Here is a 21,974-nt window from a genome sequence, read left to right as displayed (position 1 = left end):
TACATGTCAGTAGAGCCGACCTGGGACTGAGTACATTCACATGTCAGTAGAGCCGACCCGGGACTGAGTACATTCACATTACATGTCAGTAGAGCCGACCTGGGACTGAGTACATTCACATTACATGTCAGTAGAGCCGACCTGGGACTGAGTACATTCACATGTCAGTAGAGCCGACCTGGGACTGAGTACATTCACATGTCAGTAGAGCCGACCCGGGACTGAGTACATTCACATGTCAGTAGAGCCGACCTGGGACTGAGTACATTCACATGTCAGTAGAGCCGACCTGGGACTGAGTACATTCACATGTCAGTAGAGCCGACCTGGGACTGAGTACATTCACATGTCAGTAGAGCCGACCTGGGACTGAGTACATTCACATGACATGTCAGTAGAGCCGACCTGGGACTGAGTACATTCACATGACATGTCAGTAGAGCCGACCTGGGACTGAGTACATTCACATGACATGTCAGTAGAGCCGACCTGGGACTGAGTACATTCACATTACATGTCAGTAGAGCCGACCTGGGACTGAGTACATTCACATGTCAGTAGAGCCGACCTGGGACTGAGTACATTCACATTACATGTCAGTAGAGCCGACCTGGGACTGAGTACATTCACATTACATGTCAGTAGAGCCGACCTGGGACTGAGTACATTCACATGACATGTCAGTAGAGCCGACCTGGGACTGAGTACATTCACATTACATGTCAGTAGAGCCGACCTGGGACTGAGTACATTCACATGACATGTCAGTAGAGCCGACCTGGGACTGAGTACATTCACATTACATGTCAGTAGAGCCGACCTGGGACTGAGTACATTCACATGACATGTCAGTAGAGCCGACCTGGGACTGAGTACATTCACATGACATGTCAGTAGAGCCGACCTGGGACTGAGTACATTCACATTACATGTCAGTAGAGCCGACCTGGGACTGAGTACATTCACATGACATGTCAGTAGAGCCGACCCGGGACTGAGTACATTCACATTACATGTCAGTAGAGCCGACCTGGGACTGAGTACATTCACATGTCAGTAGAGCCGACCCGGGACTGAGTACATTCACATTACATGTCAGTAGAGCCGACCTGGGACTGAGTACATTCACTCATTCTAGTCATTTAGCAGACTCTCTGATCAAGAGCCACATACAGTAAAGAATCATTTAGCAGACTCTCTGATCAAGAGCCACTACAGTAGTGAGTCATTTAACAGACTCTCTGATACAGAGCCACTTACAGTAGTGAGTCATTTAGCAGACTCTCTGATCCAGAGCCACTACAGTAGTGAGTCATTTAGCAGACTCCCTGATCCAGAGCCACTACAGTAGTGAGTCATTTAACAGACTCTCTGATACAGAGCCACTTACAGTAGTGAGTCATTTAGCAGACTCTCTGATCCAGAGCCACTACAGTAGTGAGTCATTTAGCAGACTCTGATCCAGAGCCACATACAGTAAATAATCATTTAGCAGACTCTCTGATCAAGAGCCACTACAGTAGTGAGTCATTTAACAGACTCTGATACAGAGCCACTTACAGTAGTGAGTCATTTAGCAGACTCTCTGATCCAGAACCACTTACAGTAGTGAGTCATTTAGCAGACTCTCTGATCCAGAGCCACTACAGTAGTGAGTCATTTAACAGACTCTCTGATCCAGAGCCACTACAGTAGTGAGTCATTTAGCAGACTCCCTGATCCAGAGCCACTACAGTAGTGAGTCATTTAGCAGACTCCCTGATCCAGAGCCACTTACAGTAGTGAGTCATTTAGCAGACTCTCTTAACCAGAGCCACTTACAGTAGTGAGTCATTTAGCAGACTCTCTTAACCAGAGCCACTTACAGTAGTGAGTCATTTAGCAGACTCCCTGATCCAGAGCCACTTACAGTAGTGAGTCATTTAGCAGACTCTTAACCAGAGCCACTTACAGTAGTGAGTCATTTAGCAGACTCTCTGATCCAGAGCCACTACAGTAGTGAGTCATTTAGCAGACTCACTACTGTAGTGAGCAGAGTATGCATACATTTTCATATTTGTTCCTACTGAGTACACAGGTTACACAGCTTCTCTACCTTTGTCTCAGGAATATGTGACCCCCCCAAAAAAGGGAGTGAGAGACACCAGTAACTCTCCTACATCCTAAGACAACCCAGTGACAGCAGGGGAACTATGAGTCTAGTTGTCTCTCAGTAGCTGCATGCCTAGTGACAGCAGGGGAACTATGAGTCTAGTTGTCTCTCAGTAGCTGCATGCCTAGTGACAGCAGGGGAACTATGAGTCTAGTTGTCTCTCAGTAGCTGCACGCCCAGTGACAGCAGGGGAACTATGAGTCTAGTTGTCTCTCAGTAGCTGCATGCCCAGTTACAGCAGGGGAACTATGAGTCTAGTTGTCTCTCAGTAGCTGCATGCCTAGTGACAGCAGGGGAACTATGAGTCTAGTTGTCTCTCAGTAGCTGCACGCCCAGTGACAGCAGGGGAACTATGAGTCTAGTTGTCTCTCAGTAGCTGCACGCCCAGTGACAGCAGGGGAACTATGAGTCAAGGTGTCTCTCAGTAGCTGCACGCCCAGTGACAGCAGGGGAACTATGAGTCTAGTTGTCTCTCAGTAGCTGCACGCCCAGTGACAGCAGGGGAACTATGAGTCTAGTTGTCTCTCAGTAGCTGCACGCCCAGTGACAGCAGGGGAACTATGAGTCTAGTTGTCTCTCAGTAGCTGCACGCCCAGTGACAGCAGGGGAACTATGAGTCTAGTTGTCTCTCAGTAGCTGCACGCCCAGTGACAGCAGGGGAACTATGAGTCTAGTTGTCTCTCAGTAGCTGCACGCCCAGTGACAGCAGGGGAACTATGAGTCTAGTTGTCTCTCAGTAGCTGCACGCCCAGTGACAACAGGGGAACTATGAGTCTAGTTGTCTCTCAGTAGCTGCATGCCCAGTGACAGCAGGGGAACTATGAGTCTAGTTGTCTCTCAGTAGCTGCACGCCCAGTGACAGCAGGGGAACTATGAGTCTAGTTGTCTCTCAGTAGCTGCATGCCCAGTGACAGCAGGGGAACTATGAGTCTAGTTGTCTCTCAGTAGCTGCACGCCCAGTGACAGCAGGGGAACTATGAGTCAAGTTGTCTCTCAGTAGCTGCACGCCCAGTGACAGCAGGGGAACTATGAGTCTAGTTGTCTCTCAGTAGCTGCACGCCCAGTGACAGCAGGGGAACTATGAGTCTAGTTGTCTCTCAGTAGCTGCACGCCCAGTGACAGCAGGGGAACTATGAGTCTAGTTGTCTCTCAGTAGCTGCATGCCCAGTGACAGCAGGGGAACTATGAGTCTAGTTGTCTCTCAGTAGCTGCACGCCCAGTGACAGCAGGGGAACTATGAGTCTAGTTGTCTCTCAGTAGCTACATGCCCAGTGACAGCAGGGGAACTATGAGTCTAGTACACCACACTTACTGTCAAGTTGTCTCTCAGTAGTTGCATAATCAAGGTGCTGTCTTTGTAGGAGTCTTCACTCAGAGAATCCAACTCTGCGATGGCGTCGTCGAAAGCCTGCAGGGAAAAACAGAAGTTAACATTACACAGTGTTGTTCTCCGTGTCATATTGACGAGTCTACATCGTTGGGTTTTGTTGCTGGAGAGGAAGACATTTCTCACTGTTACTTGGTCACGTGACATTAACACCTGGTAGGACAGAGGGACACGCTAGCTTAGAACCTTCTCACCTCGGCCCTGGTAGGACAGTGGGACACGCTAGAACCTTCTCACCTCGGCCCTGGTAGGACAGTGGGACACGCTAGATAGAACCTTCTCACCTCGGCCCTGGTAGGACAGAGGGACACGCTAGCTAGAACCTTCTCACCTCGGCCCTGGTAGGACAGAGGGACACGCTAGCTAGAACCTTCTCACCTCGGCCCTGGTAGGACAGAGGGACACGCTAGCTAGAACCTTCTCACCTCGGCCCTGGTAGGACAGAGGGACACGCTAGCTAGAACCTTCTCACCTCGGCCCTGGTAGGACAGAGGGACACGCTAGCTAGAACCTTCTCACCTCGGCCCTGGTAGGACAGAGGGACACGCTAGCTAGAACCTTCTCACCTCGGCCCTGGTAGGACAGAGGGACACGCTAGCTAGAACCTTCTCACCTCGGCCCTGGTAGGACAGAGGGACACGCTAGCTGGAACCTTCTCACCTCGGCCCTGGTAGGACAGAGGGACACGCTAGCTAGAACCTTCTCACCTCGGCCCTGGTAGGACAGAGGGACACGCTAGCTAGAACCTTCTCACCTCGGCCCTGGTTGGACAGAGGGACACGCTAGCTAGAACCTTCTCACCTCGGCCCTGGTAGGACAGAGAGACACGCTAGAACCTTCTCCCCTCGGCCCTGGTTGGCCAAAAAGCATTTCCCTCGTGTCGTTCATCAGGTTCTACCGTAGGTGACAGGGCGACAAAAACGGCATAAAACCGGGTGCTTCACAAAAGCATGATCAAATTAATTAGCCAGCTACAGTAATTTTGAGAAACATTAAGAAAAAGTTTGGTCAAATGAACCAGTTATCTACCTTTGATAAGCAGCTAGTCAGCTCCCATACCAATTTCAAGTCTTTCTGAACAAATATCTGACTACCTCCAGAAATATGAAGTTATTTCAGAATGAAAGTTAACTGGCTGGTGCATCATGTTCTGATGTTATGTTAGCTAGCTATCCCCAGTTAGATAATGCTCTGTGACATTATGCTAGCTAGCTATCCCAGTTAGATAATGCTCTGACGTTATGTTAGCTAGCTGTCCTAGTTAGATAATGCTCTGACATTATGTTAGCTAGCTATCCCCGTTAGATAATGCTCTGACGTTATGTTAGCTAGCTATCCCCGGTTAGATAATGCTCTGACATTATGTTAGCTAGCTATCCCCAGTTAGATAATGCTCTGACATTATGTTAGCTAGCTGTCCTAGTTAGATAATGCTCTGACATTATGTTAGCTAGCTATCCCCAGTTAGATAATGCTCTGACGTTATGTTAGCTAGCTATCCCCAGTTAGATAATGCTCTGTGACATTATGTTAGCTAGCTGTCCCAGTTAGATAATGCTCTGTGACGTTATGTTAGCTAGCTGTCCCAGTTAGATAATGTTCTGACGTTATGTTAGCTAGCTATCCCCGGTTAGATAATGCTCTGACGTTATGTTAGCTAGCTATCCCCGGTTAGATAATGCTCTGACGTTATGTTAGCTAGCTATCCCCGGTTAGATAATGCTCTGACATTATGCTAGCTAGCTATCCCAGTTAGATAATGCTCTGTGATGTTATGTTAGCTAGCTATCCCCAGTTAGATAATGTTCTGACGTTATGTTAGCTAGCTATCCCCGGTTAGATAATGCTCTGACGTTATGTTAGCTAGCTATCCCCGGTTAGATAATGCTCTGACGTTATGTTAGCTAGCTATCCCCAGTTAGATATTGCTCTGTGACATTATGTTAGCTAGCTATCCCAGTTAGATAATGCTCTGACGTTATGTTAGCTAGCTATCCCAGTTAGATAATGCTCTGACATTATGTTAGCTAGCTATCCCTGGTTAGATAATGTTGTGTGACGTTATGTTAGCTAGATATCCCCAGTTAGATAATGCTCTGTGACATTATGTTAGCTAGCTATCCTCAGATAATGCTGTGTGACGTTATGTTAGCTAGCTATCCCCAGTTAGATAATGCTCTGTGACATTATGTTAGCTAGCTATCCTCAGTTAGATAATGCTGTGTGACGTTATGTTAGCTAGCTATCCCAGTTAGATAATGCTCTGACGTTATGTTAGCTAGCTATCCCAGTTAGATAATGTTCTGACGTTATGTTAGCTAGCTATCCCAGTTAAATAATGCTCTGACATTATGCTAGCTAGCTATCCCAGTTTGATAATGCGCTGACGTTATGTTAGCTAGCTATCCCCGGTTAGATAATGCTGTGTGACATTATGTTAGCTAGCTATCCCCAGTTAGATAATGCTCTGTGACATTATGTTAGCTAGCTATCCTCAGATAATGCTGTGTGACGTTATGTTAGCTAGCTATCCCCAGTTAGATAATGCTCTGTGACATTATGTTAGCTAGCTATCCCAGTTAGATAATGCTCTGACGTTATGTTAGCTAGCTATCCCAGTTAGATAATGTCCTGACGTTGTGTTAGCTAGCTATCCCAGTTAGATAATGCTCTGATGTTATGTTAGCTAGCTAGATAATGCTGTGTGACGTTATGTTAGCTAGCTATCCCAGTTAGATAATGCTCTGACGTTATGTTAGCTAGCTATCCCAGTTAGATAATGTTCTGACGTTATGTTAGCTAGCTATCCCAGTTAGATAATGCTCTGGTGTTATGTTAGCTAGCTAGATAATGCTGTGTGATGTTATGTTAGGTAGCTGTCCCCAGTTAGATAATGCTCCGTGACAGTATGTTAGCTAGCTATCCCCAGTTTGATAATGCTCTGTGATGTTATGTTAGGTAGCTATGCCCAGTTAGATAATGCTCTGTGACATTATGTTAGCTAGCTATCCTCAGATAATGCTGTGTGACGTTATGTTAGCTAGCTATCCCCAGTTAGATAATGCTCTGTGACATTATGTTAGCTAGCTATACTCAGTTAGATAATGCTGTGTGACATTATGTTAGCTAGCTATCCCAGTTAGATAATGCTCTGACGTTATGTTAGCTAGCTATCCCAGTTAGATAATGTTCTGACGTTATGTTAGCTAGCTATCCCAGTTAGATAATGCTCTGATGTTATGTTAGCTAGCTAGATAATGCTGTGTGACGTTATGTTAGCTAGCTATCCCAGTTAGATAATGCTCTGACGTTATGTTAGCTAGCTATCCCAGTTAGATAATGCTCTGACGTTATGTTAGCTAGCTATCCCCAGTTAGATAATGCTCTGATGTTATGTTAGCTAGCTATCCCCGGTTAGATAATGCTCTGACGTTATGTTAGCTAGCTATCCCAGTTAGATAATGCTCTGACGTTATGTTAGCTAGCTATCCCCAGTTAGATAATGCTCTGATGTTATGTTAGCTAGCTATCCCCGGTTAGATAATGCTCTGTGACATTATGTTAGCTAGCTATCCTCAGTTAGATAATGCTGTGTGACGTTATGTTAGCTAGCTATCCCAGTTAGATAATGCTCTGACGTTATGTTAGCTAGCTATCCCAGTTAGATAATGCTCTGCCGTTATGTTAGCTAGCTATCCCCAGTTAGATAATGCTCTGTGACATTATGTTAGCTAGCTATCCCCAGTTAGATAATGCTCTGTGACATTATGTTAGCTAGCTATCCCCAGTTAGATAATGCTCTGCCGTTATGTTAGCTAGCTAGATGATGCTGTGTGACATGTTAGCTAGCTATCCCCAGTTAGATAATGCTGTGTGACATTATGTTAGCTAGCTATCCCCAGTTAGATAATGCTCTGCCGTTATGTTAGCTAGCTAGATAATGCTGTGTGACATTATGTTAGCTAGCTATCCCCAGTTAGATAATGCTCTGACGTTATGTTAGCTAGCTGTCCCCAGTTAGATAATGCTGTGTGACATTATGTTAGCTAGCTATCCCCAGTTAGATAATGCTCTGCCGTTATGTTAGCTAGCTAGATAATGCTGTGTGACATTATGTTAGCTAGCTATCCCCAGTTAGATAATGCTGTGTGACATTATGTTAGCTAGCTATCCCCAGTTAGATAATGCTCTGTGACATTATGTTAGCTAGCTATCCCCAGTTAGATAATGCTCTGTGACATTATGTTAGTTAGCTATCTAATTTGGAGTTAACTACTAGTGCTGAGCGATTAGTGCATTTTGAGGTTCGGTTTGGGTTGCATTCTTAAATAAATAAAACAATTTAAATCACGTTTTCTATTTTGGGTTTGATGATTTGGTATGAATGCTGTAAAACAGAATAAAACAGTTGAATAAAAGTCCCATGGATGGTAGTGACCGACCATTACTGCTTATCACTTATTAACATTACTTAAATATATATTCCAGTTGTGTATATTACATTTTTCTTTGAAGACTTTATTATTTCATGTCATCATCTCATCTCTATAGAGCTGCTGCCAATGCCGTCCATTTTGTAGTTTTTCAAAGTAAATAAGGCAGACTTTTGACCGGACGATTATCAACAATCGATCACGTAGATCATGTATTTTCAGGTAGAGATACCTTGAAGCCCCAGCTGCCCTCTCCGTCCCCTCATGATCATGTATTTTCAGGTAGAGATACCTTGAAGCCCCAGCTGCCCCCTACGTCCCCTCATGATCATGTATTTTCAGCTAGAGATACCTTGAAGCCCCAGCTGCCCTCTACGTCCCCTCATGATCATGTATTTTCAGGTAGAGATACCTTGAAGCCCCAGCTGCCCCCTACGTCCCCTCATGATCATGTATTTTCAGGTAGAGATACCTTGAAGCCCCAGCTGCCCTCTACGTCCCCTCATGATCATGTATTTTCAGGTAGAGATACCTTGAAGCCCCAGCTGCCCCCTACGTCCCCTCATGATCATGTATTTTCAGGTAGAGATACCTTGAAGCCCCAGCTGCCCTCTACGTCCCCTCATGATCATGTATCTACCCTCTCCGTCCCCTCATGATCATGTATTTTCAGGTAGAGATACCTTGAAGCCCCAGTTGCCCACTCCGTCCCCTCATGATCGTGCAGTTGTCTATTCTGCAGCAGGCGTAAAAGACAAGGACACCGAACAAAAATATAAAAACGTAAAATGCAACAATTTCAACGATGTTACCGAGTTACAGTTCGTATAAGGAAATCAGTCAATTGAAATAAATAAATTAGTCCTTAATCTATGGGTTTCACATGACTGGGAATAGAGATATGTATCTGTTGGTCACAGATACCTTTATAAAAAAGGTAGGGGTGTGGATCAGAAAACCAGTCAGTATCTGGTGTGACCATCATTTAGCCTTATGCAGAGTGACACATCTCCTTCACATAGAGTTGATCAGGCTGTTGATTGTGGGGAATGTTGGGTGACATGTCTGGTGAGTAGGCAGAGCCACGGAGGAACTGAAACATTTTCAGCTTCCAGGAATTATGTCCAGAACCTTGTGACATGGGGCCGTGCGTTATCATGCTGAAACATGAGGTGATGGAGGCAGATGAATAGCACCACAATGGGGCCTCAGGATCTCCTCATGGTATCTCTGTGCATTCAAATTGACATCAATAAAATGCAATTGTGTTCGTTGTCCGTAGCTTATGCCTGCCCCATACCATAACCCCACCGCCACCATGGGGCACTATGTTCACAACGTTGACATCAGTAAACCTCTCGCCCACACAACGCCATTCTGCCAGGTACAGTTAAAACAGGGATTCATCCATGAAGAGCACACTTCCCCAGCGTACCAGCGGCCATCGAAGGTGATCATGTCCCCACTGAAGTCGGTTACGACGCCGAACTGCAGTCAGGTCAAGACCCTGGTGAGGACGACGAGCCTGGAGATGAGCTTCCCTGAGACGCTTTCTGACAGTTTGACCAGAAATTCTTTGGTTGTGGAAAACAGAGTTTCATCAGCTGTCCGGGTGGCTGGTCTCAGATGATCCCCGAGGTGTAGAAGCAGGATGTGAAGGTCCTGGGTTGGCGTGGTAACACGTGGCCTGCGGTTGTGAGGCCGATTGGACGTTACTGCAAACATGTTCTAAAACGACGTTGGAGGCGGCTTATGGTAGAGGAATTAACAGTAAAAATTGTGTTCTGTGACAAAACTGCACCTTTTAGAGTGGCCTTTTATTGTCCCCAGCACAAGGTGCACCTGTGTAATGATCGTGCTGTTTAATCAGCTTCTTAATATGCCACACCTGTCAGGTGGATGGATTATCTTGGCAAAGGAAAAACGCTCACTAACAGGGATGTAAACAAATTTGTGCACAGAATTTGAGAGAAATAATATTTTTGTTCGTATGGAACATTTCTGGGATCTTTTATTTCAGCTCATGAAACATGAGACCAACACTTTACATGTTGCGTTTATATTTTTGTTCAGTATAGATGCGCAATGGATTATGATCATTGTACCTTCTCAATAGGGGGTGCTGTTTTCACTTTGTAAAAATTTAGTTCCCAAATTAAACTGCCTCGTACTCAATTCTTGCTCGTACAATATGCATATTATTATTACTATTGGATAGAAAACACCCTCTAGTTTCTAAAACCGTTTGAATTATATCTGTGAGTAAAACAGAACTCAAGTTGGAGTAATTTTCCTGTGAGGAAGTGAGAAATCTGAAATCAGGCAGGCTGTTTCTGGGGTCAGTTTATTAATTTGCATGTCTTCTATTGGTCGAGATGCACTGCATACGCTTTCCCCTGGGTGTCAGCGAATAGTGAGAATTGGAATGGAGTTGCTAGGCAGATCTGAGGCCATATAAAGGGTCTGAGAACGTGGGGTCCAGTCTTTTCATCATTCGCCATGACGCAAGACAGACCTCAGGATTGCGTTCTGGAAAGCTCCCGTTATAGGCCTTAGATATATCCGGCTCTGATTTTATTCGATATAGGTGTTAAAGACATCATAATGTTGTTATTTTAAACCGAGTTATATCAGTTTATATCAGTATATTGCGATTTTAGGATATTTCTTAGTGCTGCGTTATAGTGAGTTGGACACCCCTTCGCCATATGGCTAATGTTTACTGCTAATTCCAAAGTTGAAGGCGACAATCTACAACCGAGCAACGATTCCTCTGGACAAAGGACAACTTGCCCAAGATTCTGATGGGAGCTCATCAAAAAGTAAGAAGTATTTATGATGTTAATTCGTTGTTCTGTTGGAAAATGTAAAAATACTTTTACGCCATTAATTTCGGTGCGGTCTCGCTTTAACGCACGCTGTATGTCGTAGTAACGTTAATTTTAAAAATCTAACACAGCGGTTGCCTTAAGAACTAATGTATCTTTCATTTGCTGTCCAAATGGTATTTTTTAGTCAAGTTTATGATTAGTTACTGATTAGATTAGTTTCCTCTCCCAAGATTTCTCCCAACATTTTGTTGGCAGCTTGGCTACTATTCTCATTGTATAACCACGATTTGTGCCGCTAAATATGCACATTTTCGAACAAACTCTATATGTATTGTGTAATATGATGTTATAGGACTGTCATCTGAAGAAGTTTGAGAAGGTTAGTGAAAAAATTTATATCTTTTGCTGGTTTACAGCAGTGATCCCATGTATAAAGGCCCTACAGCAATGATCCCATGTATAAAGGTCCTACAGCGGTGATCCCATGTATAAAGGTCCTACAGCAGTGATCCCATGTATAAAGGTCCTACAGCGGTGATCCCATGTATAAAGGTCCTACAGCGGTGATCCCATGTATAAAGGTCCTACAGCGGTGATCCCATGTATAAAGGTCCTACAGCGGTGATCCCATGTATAAAGGTCCTACAGCGGTGATCCCATGTATAAAGGTCCTACAGCGGTGATCCCATGTATAAAGGTCCTACAGCGGTGATCCCATGTATAAAGGCCCTACAGCAGTGATCCCATGTATAAACGTCCTACAGCAGTGATCCCATGTATAAAGGTCCTACAGCGGTGATCCCATGTATAAAGGTCCTACAGCAGTGATCCCATGTATAAAGGTCCTACAGCGGTGATCCCATGTATAAAGGTCCTACAGCAGTGATCCCATGTATAAAGGTCCTACAGCAGTGATCCCATGTATAAAGGTCCTACAGCGGTGATCCCATGTATAAAGGTCCTACAGCGGTGATCCCATGTATAAAGGTCCTACAGCAGTGATCCCATGTATAAAGGTCCTACAGCGGTGATCCCATGTATAAAGGTCCTACAGCGGTGATCCCATGTATAAAGGTCCTACAGCGGTGATCCCATGTATAAAGGTCCTACAGCGGTGATCCCATGTATAAAGGTCCTACAGCAGTGATCCCATGTATAAAGGTCCTACAGCAGTGATCCCATGTATAAAGGTCCTACAGCAGTGATCCCATGTATAAAGGTCCTACAGCAGTGATCCCATGTATAAAGGTCCTACAGCAGTGATCCCATGTATAAAGGTCCTACAGCGGTGATCCCATGTATAAAGGTCCTACAGCGGTGATCCCATGTATAAAGGTCCTACAGCGGTGATCCCATGTATAAAGGTCCTACAGCAGTGATCCCATGTATAAAGGTCCTACAGCGGTGATCCCATGTATAAACGTCCTACAGCGGTGATCCCATGTATAAACGTCCTACAGCGGTGATCCCATGTATAAAGGTCCTACAGCAGTGATCCCATGTATAAAGATCCTACAGCGGTGATCCCATGTATAAAGGTCCTACAGCGGTGATCCCATGTATAAAGGTCCTACAGCGGTGATCCCATGTATAAAGGTCCTACAGCGGTGATCCCATGTATAAAGGTCCTACAGCGGTGATCCCATGTATAAAGGTCCTACAGCAGTGATCCCATGTATAAAGGTCCTACAGCAGTGATCGCATGTATAAAGGTCCTACAGCAGTGATCCCATGTATAAAGGTCCTACAGCAGTGATCCCATGTATAAAGGTCCTACAGCAGTGATCCCATGTATAAAGGTCCTACAGCAGTGATCCCATGTATAAAGGTCCTACAGCAGTGATCCCATGTATAAAGGTCCTACAGCGGTGATCCCATGTATAAAGGTCCTACAGCGGTGATCCCATGTATAAAGGTCCTACAGCAGTGATCCCATGTATAAAGGTCCTACAGCAGTGATCCCATGTATAAACACCCTACAGCAGTGATCCCATGTATAAAGTTCCTACAGCGGTGATCCCATGTATAAAACACCCATTGAAAACAACCCGCGAACCATCAGTTGAGACTCGCTGCCCTATCAGGACTGTCAACCCGTCATCAAGCGGCCATCTTGGATGGGCTGATAACCACGTACCGTCTTGGCCAGTTTGCAGGCCTGCTCAGGGGAGTTGAGGATCTCGTAGTAGAAGACAGAGAAGTTGAGAGCCAGACCCAGACGAATAGGGTGGGTGGGCTGCATGTCCTTCTTGCTGATCTCAAACGCATCCTTATAGGCCTCCTGGGAGTTACCGATGATGGCTGGAGAGAGGAGAGACAGAGAGGAGAGAGAGTGAGAGAAGCGACAGAGACCGAGAGAGAAGAGAGAGAGACAGAGAGAGAGACAGAGAGGATAGAGAGAGAGAGAGAGAGAGAGAGAGAGAGAGAGAGTGAGAGAAGAGACAGAGACCGAGAGAGAAGAGAGAGAGACAGAGAGAGATAGAGAGAGAGATAGAGAGACAGAGAGGAGAGAGAGAGAGAGAAGCGACAGAGACCGAGAGAGAAGAGAGAGAGACAGAGAGAGAGACAGAGAGAGAGATAGAGAGACAGAGAGGATAGAGAGAGAGAGAGAGAGAGAGAGAGAGACAATGTAAGTAATAACGAACCTACCATGTCAATAAAGTCAATTGAATTGAATTTAATTGAATTGAGAGGGAAGAGAGAAAGGAGAGAGATAAAGATTAGAAATATACTATTTTAAATAAATACATCTCTTTAAGACGATAACATCAACTGTCATTTTTTGCTGAATAGCTTCATTTCAGACAGCGTTCCGTCTTTAAGATCAGAAATTATAACCCCCCCCCCCCCCCCCCCCCCCCCCCCCAAAAATATAACTTGAAAAACTAAGAGCAAGAAAATCTAGGCATGTTGTGGGCTGGAAGTAATGGCTGTAGTCAGTGAGTCAAAGTGACAACGTTACCACAATGGTTGTAGTGGTAAAGGTGGACGAGGCCTACGAGGAGCATTAAGTTCTAGGTCTATTTCCTGTGCCAGTTACAGAGAGGTGTCGACGATGTCTTCCACTGTGCAGCTCAACACAACAGACTGACACCAAAGAGGAACCGAGCTCTGCTTTAACTTCCTGTTCACACATTGTCTCTCTGATTAGCATCTACTGGCCTCCGTCACAGCTTCCTTCAGTCACTAGAACTAGCATCTACTGGCCTCCGTCACAGCTTCCTTCAGTCACTAGAACCAGCCTCTACTGGCCTCCGTCACAGCTTCCTTCAGTCACTAGAACCAGCCTCTACTGGCCTCCGTCACAGCTTCCTTCAGTCACTAGAACCAGCATCTACTGGCCTCCGTCACAGCTTCCTTCAGTCACTAGAACTAGCCTCTACTGGCCTCCGTCACAGCTTCCTTCAGTCACTAGAACCAGCCTCTACTGGCCTCCGTCACAGCTTCCTTCAGTCACTAGAACCAGCCTCTACTGGCCTCCGTCACAGCTTCCTTCAGTCACTAGAACCAGCCTCTACTGGCCTCCGTCACAGCTTCCTTCAATCACTAGAACCAGCCTCTACTGGCCTCCGTCACAGCTTCCTTCAGTCACTAGAACTAGCCTCAACTGGCCTCCGTCACAGCTTCCTTCAGTCACTAGAACTAGCCTCAACTGGCCTCCCTCACAGCTAACATTATGACCCTGCTATGACTCCAATGAATAAAACACCTAACCCTAATGAATAACACACCTAACCCTAATGACCCTGCTATGACTCCTATGAATAACACACCTAACAGTACGACCCTGCTATGACTCCTATGAATAACACACCTAACCCTTATGACCCTGCTATGACTCCTATGAATAACACACCTAACAGTACGACCCTGCTATGACTCCTATGAATAACACACCTAACCCTAATGACCCTGCTATGACTCCTATGAATAACACACCTAACCCTAATGACCCTAATGACTCCTATGAATAACACACCTAACCCTAATGACCCTGCTATGACTCCTATGAATAACACACCTAACCCTAATGACCCTGCTATGACTCCTATGAAGAACACACCTAACAGTATGACCCTGCTATGACTCCTATGAATAACACACCTAACCCTAATGACCCTGCTATGACTCCTATGAATAACACACCTAACCCTAATGACTCCTATGAATAACACACCTAACCCTAATGAATAACACACCTAACCCTAATGACCCTGCTATGACTCCTATGAATAACACACCTAACCCTAATGAATAACACACCTAACCCTAATGACCCTGCTATGACTCCTATGAATAACACACCTAACAGTATGACCCTGCTATGACTCCTATGAATAACACACCTAACCCTAATGACCCTGCTATGACTCCTATGAATAACACACCTAACCCTAATGACCCTAATGACTCCTATGAATAACACACCTAACCCTAATGACCCTGCTATGACTCCTATGAATAACACACCTAACCCTAATGACCCTGCTATGACTCCTATGAATAACACACCTAACCCTAATAAATAAAACACATAACCCTGATGACCCTGCTATGACTCCAATGAATAACACACCTAACAGTATGACCCTGCTATGACTCCTATGAATAACACACCTAACCCTAATGACTCATATGAATAACACACCTAACCCTAATGACCCTGCTATGACTCCTATGAATAACACACCTAACTAATGACCCTGCTATGACTCCTATGAATAACACACCTAACCCTAATGACCCTGCTACGACTCCTATGAATAACAGACCTAACAGTACGACCCTGGATTATGTAGGACACACCCTAATGAGGTCAGGGGCGTGGCATCACCACGTAGTAAGGTTTATAGAAGACCCAAAGCCCTGGATCAACCAGAGGGCCACAGCTCTACTGCTGCAACACAAAGTAAACAGGCCACACCCTTCTCCTCCTCTCTCTTTCTCTCGTAGTGGCCCACCGAGCCGCCCAGCCAGCCGTTACCGGGCCGCCCAGCCGGCCGTTACCGGGCCGCCCAGCCGGCCGTTACCGGGCCGCCCAGCCGGCCGTTACCGGGCCGCCCAGCCGGCCGTTACCGGGCCGCCCAGCCGGCCGTTACCGGGCCGCCCAGCCTGCCGTTACCGCTTCCTTCAGTCACTAGAACTAGCCTCAACTGGCCTCCCTCACAGCTAACATTATGACCCTGCTATGACTCCAATGAATAAAACACCTAACCCTAATGAATAACACACCTAACCCTAATGACCCTGCTATGACTCCTATGAATAACACACCTAACAGTACGACCCTGCTATGACTCCTATGAATAACACACCTAACCCTTATGACCCTGCTATGACTCCTATGAATAACACACCTAACAGTACGACCCTGCTATGACTCCTATGAATAACACACCTAACCCTAATGACCCTGCTATGACTCCTATGAATAACACACCTAACCCTAATGACCCTAATGACTCCTATGAATAACACACCTAACCCTAATGACCCTGCTATGACTCCTATGAATAACACACCTAACCCTAATGACCCTGCTATGACTCCTATGAAGAACACACCTAACAGTATGACCCTGCTATGACTCCTATGAATAACACACCTAACCCTAATGACCCTGCTATGACTCCTATGAATAACACACCTAACCCTAATGACTCCTATGAATAACACACCTAACCCTAATGAATAACACACCTAACCCTAATGAATAACACACCTAACCCTAATGACCCTGCTATGACTCCTATGAATAACACACCTAACCCTAATGAATAACACACCTAACCCTAATGACCCTGCTATGACTCCTATGAATAACACACCTAACAGTATGACCCTGCTATGACTCCTATGAATAACACACCTAACCCTAATGACCCTGCTATGACTCCTATGAATAACACACCTAACCCTAATGACCCTGCTATGACTCCTATGAATAACACACCTAACCCTAATGACCCTGCTATGACTCCTATGAATAACACAACTAACCCTAATAAATAACACACATAACCCTAATGACTCCTATGAATAACACACCTAACCCTAATGAATAACACACCTAACCCTAATGACCCTGCTATGACTCCTATGAATAACACACCTAACCCTAATGAATAACACACCTAACCCTAATGACCCTGCTATGACTCCTATGAATAACACACCTAACAGTATGACCCTGCTATGACTCCTATGAATAACACACCTAACCCTAATGACCCTGCTATGACTCCTATGAATAACACACCTAACCCTAATGACCCTGCTATGACTCCTATGAATAACACACCTAACCCTAATGACCCTGCTATGACTCCTATGAATAACACACCTAACCCTAATGACCCTGCTATGACTCCTATGAATAACACACCTAACCCTAATAAATAAAACACATAACCCTAATGACCCTGCTATGACTCCAATGAATAACACACCTAACAGTATGACCCTGCTATGACTCCTATGAATAACACACCTAACCCTAATGACTCATATGAATAACACACCTAACCCTAATGACCCTGCTATGACTCCTATGAATAACACACCTAACTAATGACCCTGCTATGACTCCTATGAATAACACACCTAACCCTAATGACCCTGCTACGACTCCTATGAATAACAGACCTAACAGTACGACCCTGGATTATGTAGGACACACCCTAATGAGGTCAGGGGCGTGGCATCACCACGTAGTAAGGTTTATAGAAGACCCAAAGCCCTGGATCAACCAGAGGGCCACAGCTCTACTGCTGCAACACAAAGTAAACAGGCCACACCCTTCTCCTCCTCTCTCTTTCTCTCGTAGTGGCCCACCGAGCCGCCCAGCCAGCCGTTACCGGGCCGCCCAGCCGGCCGTTACCGGGCCGCCCAGCCGGCCGTTACCGGGCCGCCCAGCCGGCCGTTACCGGGCCGCCCAGCCGGCCGTTACCGGGCCGCCCAGCCGGCCGTTACCGGGCCGCCCATTACCGGGCCGCCCAGCCGGCCGTTACCGGGCCGCCCAGCCTGCCGTTACCGCTTCCTTCAGTCACTAGAACTAGCCTCAACTGGCCTCCCTCACAGCTAACATTATGACCCTGCTATGACTCCAATGAATAAAACACCTAACCCTAATGAATAACACACCTAACCCTAATGACCCTGCTATGACTCCTATGAATAACACACCTAACAGTACGACCCTGCTATGACTCCTATGAATAACACACCTAACCCTTATGACCCTGCTATGACTCCTATGAATAACACACCTAACAGTACGACCCTGCTATGACTCCTATGAATAACACACCTAACCCTAATGACCCTGCTATGACTCCTATGAATAACACACCTAACAGTATGACCCTGCTATGACTCCTATGAATAACACACCTAACCCTAATGACCCTGCTATGACTCCTATGAATAACACACCTAACCCTAATGACTCCTATGAATAACACACCTAACCCTAATGAATAACACACCTAACCCTAATGAATAACACACCTAACCCTAATGACCCTGCTATGACTCCTATGAATAACACACCTAACCCTAATGAATAACACACCTAACCCTAATGACCCTGCTATGACTCCTATGAATAACACACCTAACCCTAATGACCCTGCTATGACTCCTATGAATAACACACCTAACCCTAATGACCCTGCTATGACTCCTATGAATAACACACCTAACCCTAATAAATAACACACATAACCCTAATGACCCTGCTATGACTCCAATGAATAACACACCTAACAGTATGACCCTGCTATGACTCCTATGAATAACACACCTAACCCTAATGACTCATATGAATAACACACCTAACCCTAATGACCCTGCTATGACTCCTATGAATAACACACCTAACTAATGACCCTGCTATGACTCCTATGAATAACACACCTAACCCTAATGACCCTGCTACGACTCCTATGAATAACAGACCTAACAGTACGACCCTGGATTATGTAGGACACACCCTAATGAGGTCAGGGGCGTGGCATCACCACGTAGTAAGGTTTATAGAAGACCCAAAGCCCTGGATCAACCAGAGGGCCACAGCTCTACTGCTGCAACACAAAGTAAACAGGCCACACCCTTCTCCTCCTCTCTCTTTCTCTCGTAGTGGCCCACCGAGCCGCCCAGCCAGCCGTTACCGGGCCGCCCAGCCGGCCGTTACCGGGCCGCCCAGCCGGCCGTTACCGGGCCGCCCAGCCGGCCGTTACCGGGCCGCCCAGCCGGCCGTTACCGGGCCGCCCAGCCGGCCGTTACCGGGACGCCCAGCCAGCCGTTACCGGGACGCCCAGCCAGCCGTTACCGGGACGCCCAGCCAGCCGTTACCGGGACGCTGAGCCAGCCGTTACCGGGCCGCTGAGCCAGCCGTTACCGGGCCGCTGAGCCAGCCGTTACCAGCCTTCTGAAACAATCATTTCATGAATGGTGGAGAAGCAGCCTCCTGGGAAATTGTTATTTTAAATGTTATTAAAATGTGTTTTTTACCCCCCCCCCCCCCCCCAATTTCGTGTTATCCAACCACCGTGCCACTCAGGGGGCCCTGAAATTAACTATTTAATTAACTTTGCCAAAGACAAGGAGGCACGACGAGAACGTCACCTCCTCTATTTAAAAAGGGACAATTATGCGATCAGCTGTTCAAAACGACACCGAATAAATAAATACATTGACACTCATTTGCAGTGTGTTTTAAGCTGCTTTGTGTTTTCCATCGGTGTATTTTTTTCCCCAGATTCTGAAGGATCCTGTTGTTTCGACGGCGTGACGACGACTCAATGATTGTTATTTTCTAGACAGAAGATCCCACAAAATTGTTTCGCCTCACTTCAATGCATTTCAGTCAATTCAACCCCATACATCCTTCAGGACTGAAACACTGTCTAAAGTCACACTGATTAGCAACAGACTCTCACACTGATTAGCAACAGACTGTCACATCACCCCCCCCCCACCCCCACCCCCAAATAAAATAAAAAGTAGAAATTGGTTGTCCATTACATTACAAAAGGTTAATATCAAACGGCCTACCTCCAGAGGTGTGGATTACACACCTGACGACCTGTCCCCCAAACACACACACACCTGACGACCTGTCCCCCCAACACACACCTGGTTGGCCAGCACAAAGGGTTAATATCAAAACGTCTACCTCCAGAGGATTACACACCTGACGACCTGTCCCCCAACACACACCTGACGACCTGTCCCCCAACACACACCTGACGACCTGTCCCCCCAACACACACCTGGTTGGCCAGCACAAAGGGTTAATATCAAAACGTCTACCTCCAGAGGATTACAAACCTGACGACCTGTCCCCCCAACACACACCTGACGACCTGTCCCCCCAACACACACCTGGTTGGCCAGCACAAAGGGTTAATATCAAACCGTCTACCTCCAGAGGATTACACACCTGACGACCTGTCCCCCAACACACACCTGGTTGGCCAGCACAAAGGGTTAATATCAAAACGTCTACCTCCAGAGGATTACACACCTGACGACCTGTCCCCCCAACACACACCTGGTTGGCCAGCACAAAGGGTTAATATCAAAACGTCTACCTCCAGAGGATTACACACCTGACGACCTGTCCCCCCAACACACACACCTGACGACCTGTCCCCCCAACACACACCTGACGACCTGTCCCCCAACACACACCTGGTTGGCCAGCACAAAGGGTTAATATCAAAACGTCTACCTCCAGAGGATTACAAACCTGACGACCTGTCCCCCCAACACACACCTGACGACCTGTCCCCCCAACACACACCTGGTTGGCCAGCACAAAGGGTTAATATCAAACCGTCTACCTCCAGAGGATTACACACCTGACGACCTGTCCCCCAACACACACCTGGTTGGCCAGCACAAAGGGTTAATATCAAAACGTCTACCTCCAGAGGATTACACACCTGACGACCTGTCCCCCCAACACACACCTGGTTGGCCAGCACAAAGGGTTAATATCAAAACGTCTACCTCCAGAGGATTACACACCTGACGACCTGTCCCCCCAACACACACACCTGACGACCTGTCCCCCCAACACACACCTGACGACCTGTCCCCCAACACACACCTGGTTGGCCAGCACAAAGGGTTAATATCAAAACGTCTACCTCCAGAGGTGTGGATTAAACACCTGACGACCTGTCCCCCCAACACACACCTGACGACCTGTCCCCCAACACACACCTGGTTGGCCAGCACAAAGGGTTAATATCAAAACGTCTACCTCCAGAGGTGTGGATTAAACACCTGACGACCTGTCCCCCCAACACACACCTGACGACCTGTCCCCCAACACACACCTGGTTGGCCAGCACAAAGGGTTAATATCAAAACGTCTACCTCCAGAGGATTACACACCTGACGACCTGTCCCCCCAACACACACCTGGTTGGCCAGCACAAAGGGTTAATATCAAAACGTCTACCTCCAGAGGATTACACACCTGACGACCTGTCCCCCAACACACACCTGGTTGGCCAGCACAAAGGGTTAATATCAAAACGTCTACCTCCAGAGGATTACACACCTGACGACCTGTCCCCCCAACACACACACCTGACGACCTGTCCCCCCAACACACACACCTGACGACCTGTCCCCCCAACACACACCTGACGACCTGTCCCCCCAACACACACCTGACGACCTGTCCCCCAACACACACCTGGTTGGCCAGCACAAAGGGTTAATATCAAAACGTCTACCTCCAGAGGATTACACACCTGACGACCTGTCCCCCCAACACACACCTGGTTGGCCAGCACAAAGGGTTAATATCAAAACGTCTACCTCCAGAGGTGTGGATTACACACCTGACGACCTGTCCCCCAACACACACACACCTGACGACCTGTCCCCCCAACACACACACCTGACGACCTGTCCCCCCAACACACACACCTGACGACCTGTCCCCCCAACACACACCTGACGACCTGTCCCCCAACACACACCTGACGACCTGTTCCCCCAACACACACCTGGTTGGCCAGCACAAAGGGTTAATATCAAAACGTCTACCTCCAGAGGATTACACACCTGACGACCTGTTCCCCCAAGACACACCTGGTTGGCCAGCACAAAGGGTTAATATCAAAACGTCTACCTCCAGAGGTGTGGAT

General features: G+C 46.7%; 1 protein-coding gene and 1 long non-coding RNA gene across 3 annotated transcripts in view; both read right to left on the bottom strand.

Annotated features, from left to right (window-relative positions):
* The window catches only part of LOC129842345 (14-3-3 protein beta/alpha-A-like), a 47,022-nt gene that overhangs the window by 10,002 nt on the left and 15,046 nt on the right, over nt 1-21,974 (bottom strand). The window contains exons 4-5 of the mRNA XM_055910862.1: nt 12,941-13,104; nt 3,465-3,560 (exon numbers count right to left, since the gene is read on the bottom strand). Coding sequence (XP_055766837.1) covers nt 3,465-3,560; nt 12,941-13,104 — 260 coding nt within the window. The remainder of the gene's footprint in view (nt 1-3,464; nt 3,561-12,940; nt 13,105-21,974) is intronic.
* Nucleotides 19,830-21,434, bottom strand: LOC129842346 (uncharacterized). 2 transcript variants are annotated; one of them, XR_008757546.1, is made up of 4 exons: nt 20,903-21,434; nt 20,482-20,846; nt 20,060-20,425; nt 19,830-20,007 (listed from the first exon to the last, which is right to left on the bottom strand). It is a non-coding gene; the product is annotated as an uncharacterized LOC129842346 (long non-coding RNA). The 2 variants fall into 2 exon arrangements; XR_008757545.1 differs by having other exon boundaries at nt 19,830-20,025; nt 20,079-20,425.

Source organism: Salvelinus fontinalis, unplaced genomic scaffold (assembly GCF_029448725.1).
Source record: "Salvelinus fontinalis isolate EN_2023a unplaced genomic scaffold, ASM2944872v1 scaffold_0035, whole genome shotgun sequence".
NCBI lineage: Eukaryota > Metazoa > Chordata > Actinopteri > Salmoniformes > Salmonidae > Salvelinus > Salvelinus fontinalis.
Note: the sequence above shows the minus strand (reverse complement) of the source record. Positions and strands in the feature narration are given on the sequence as shown.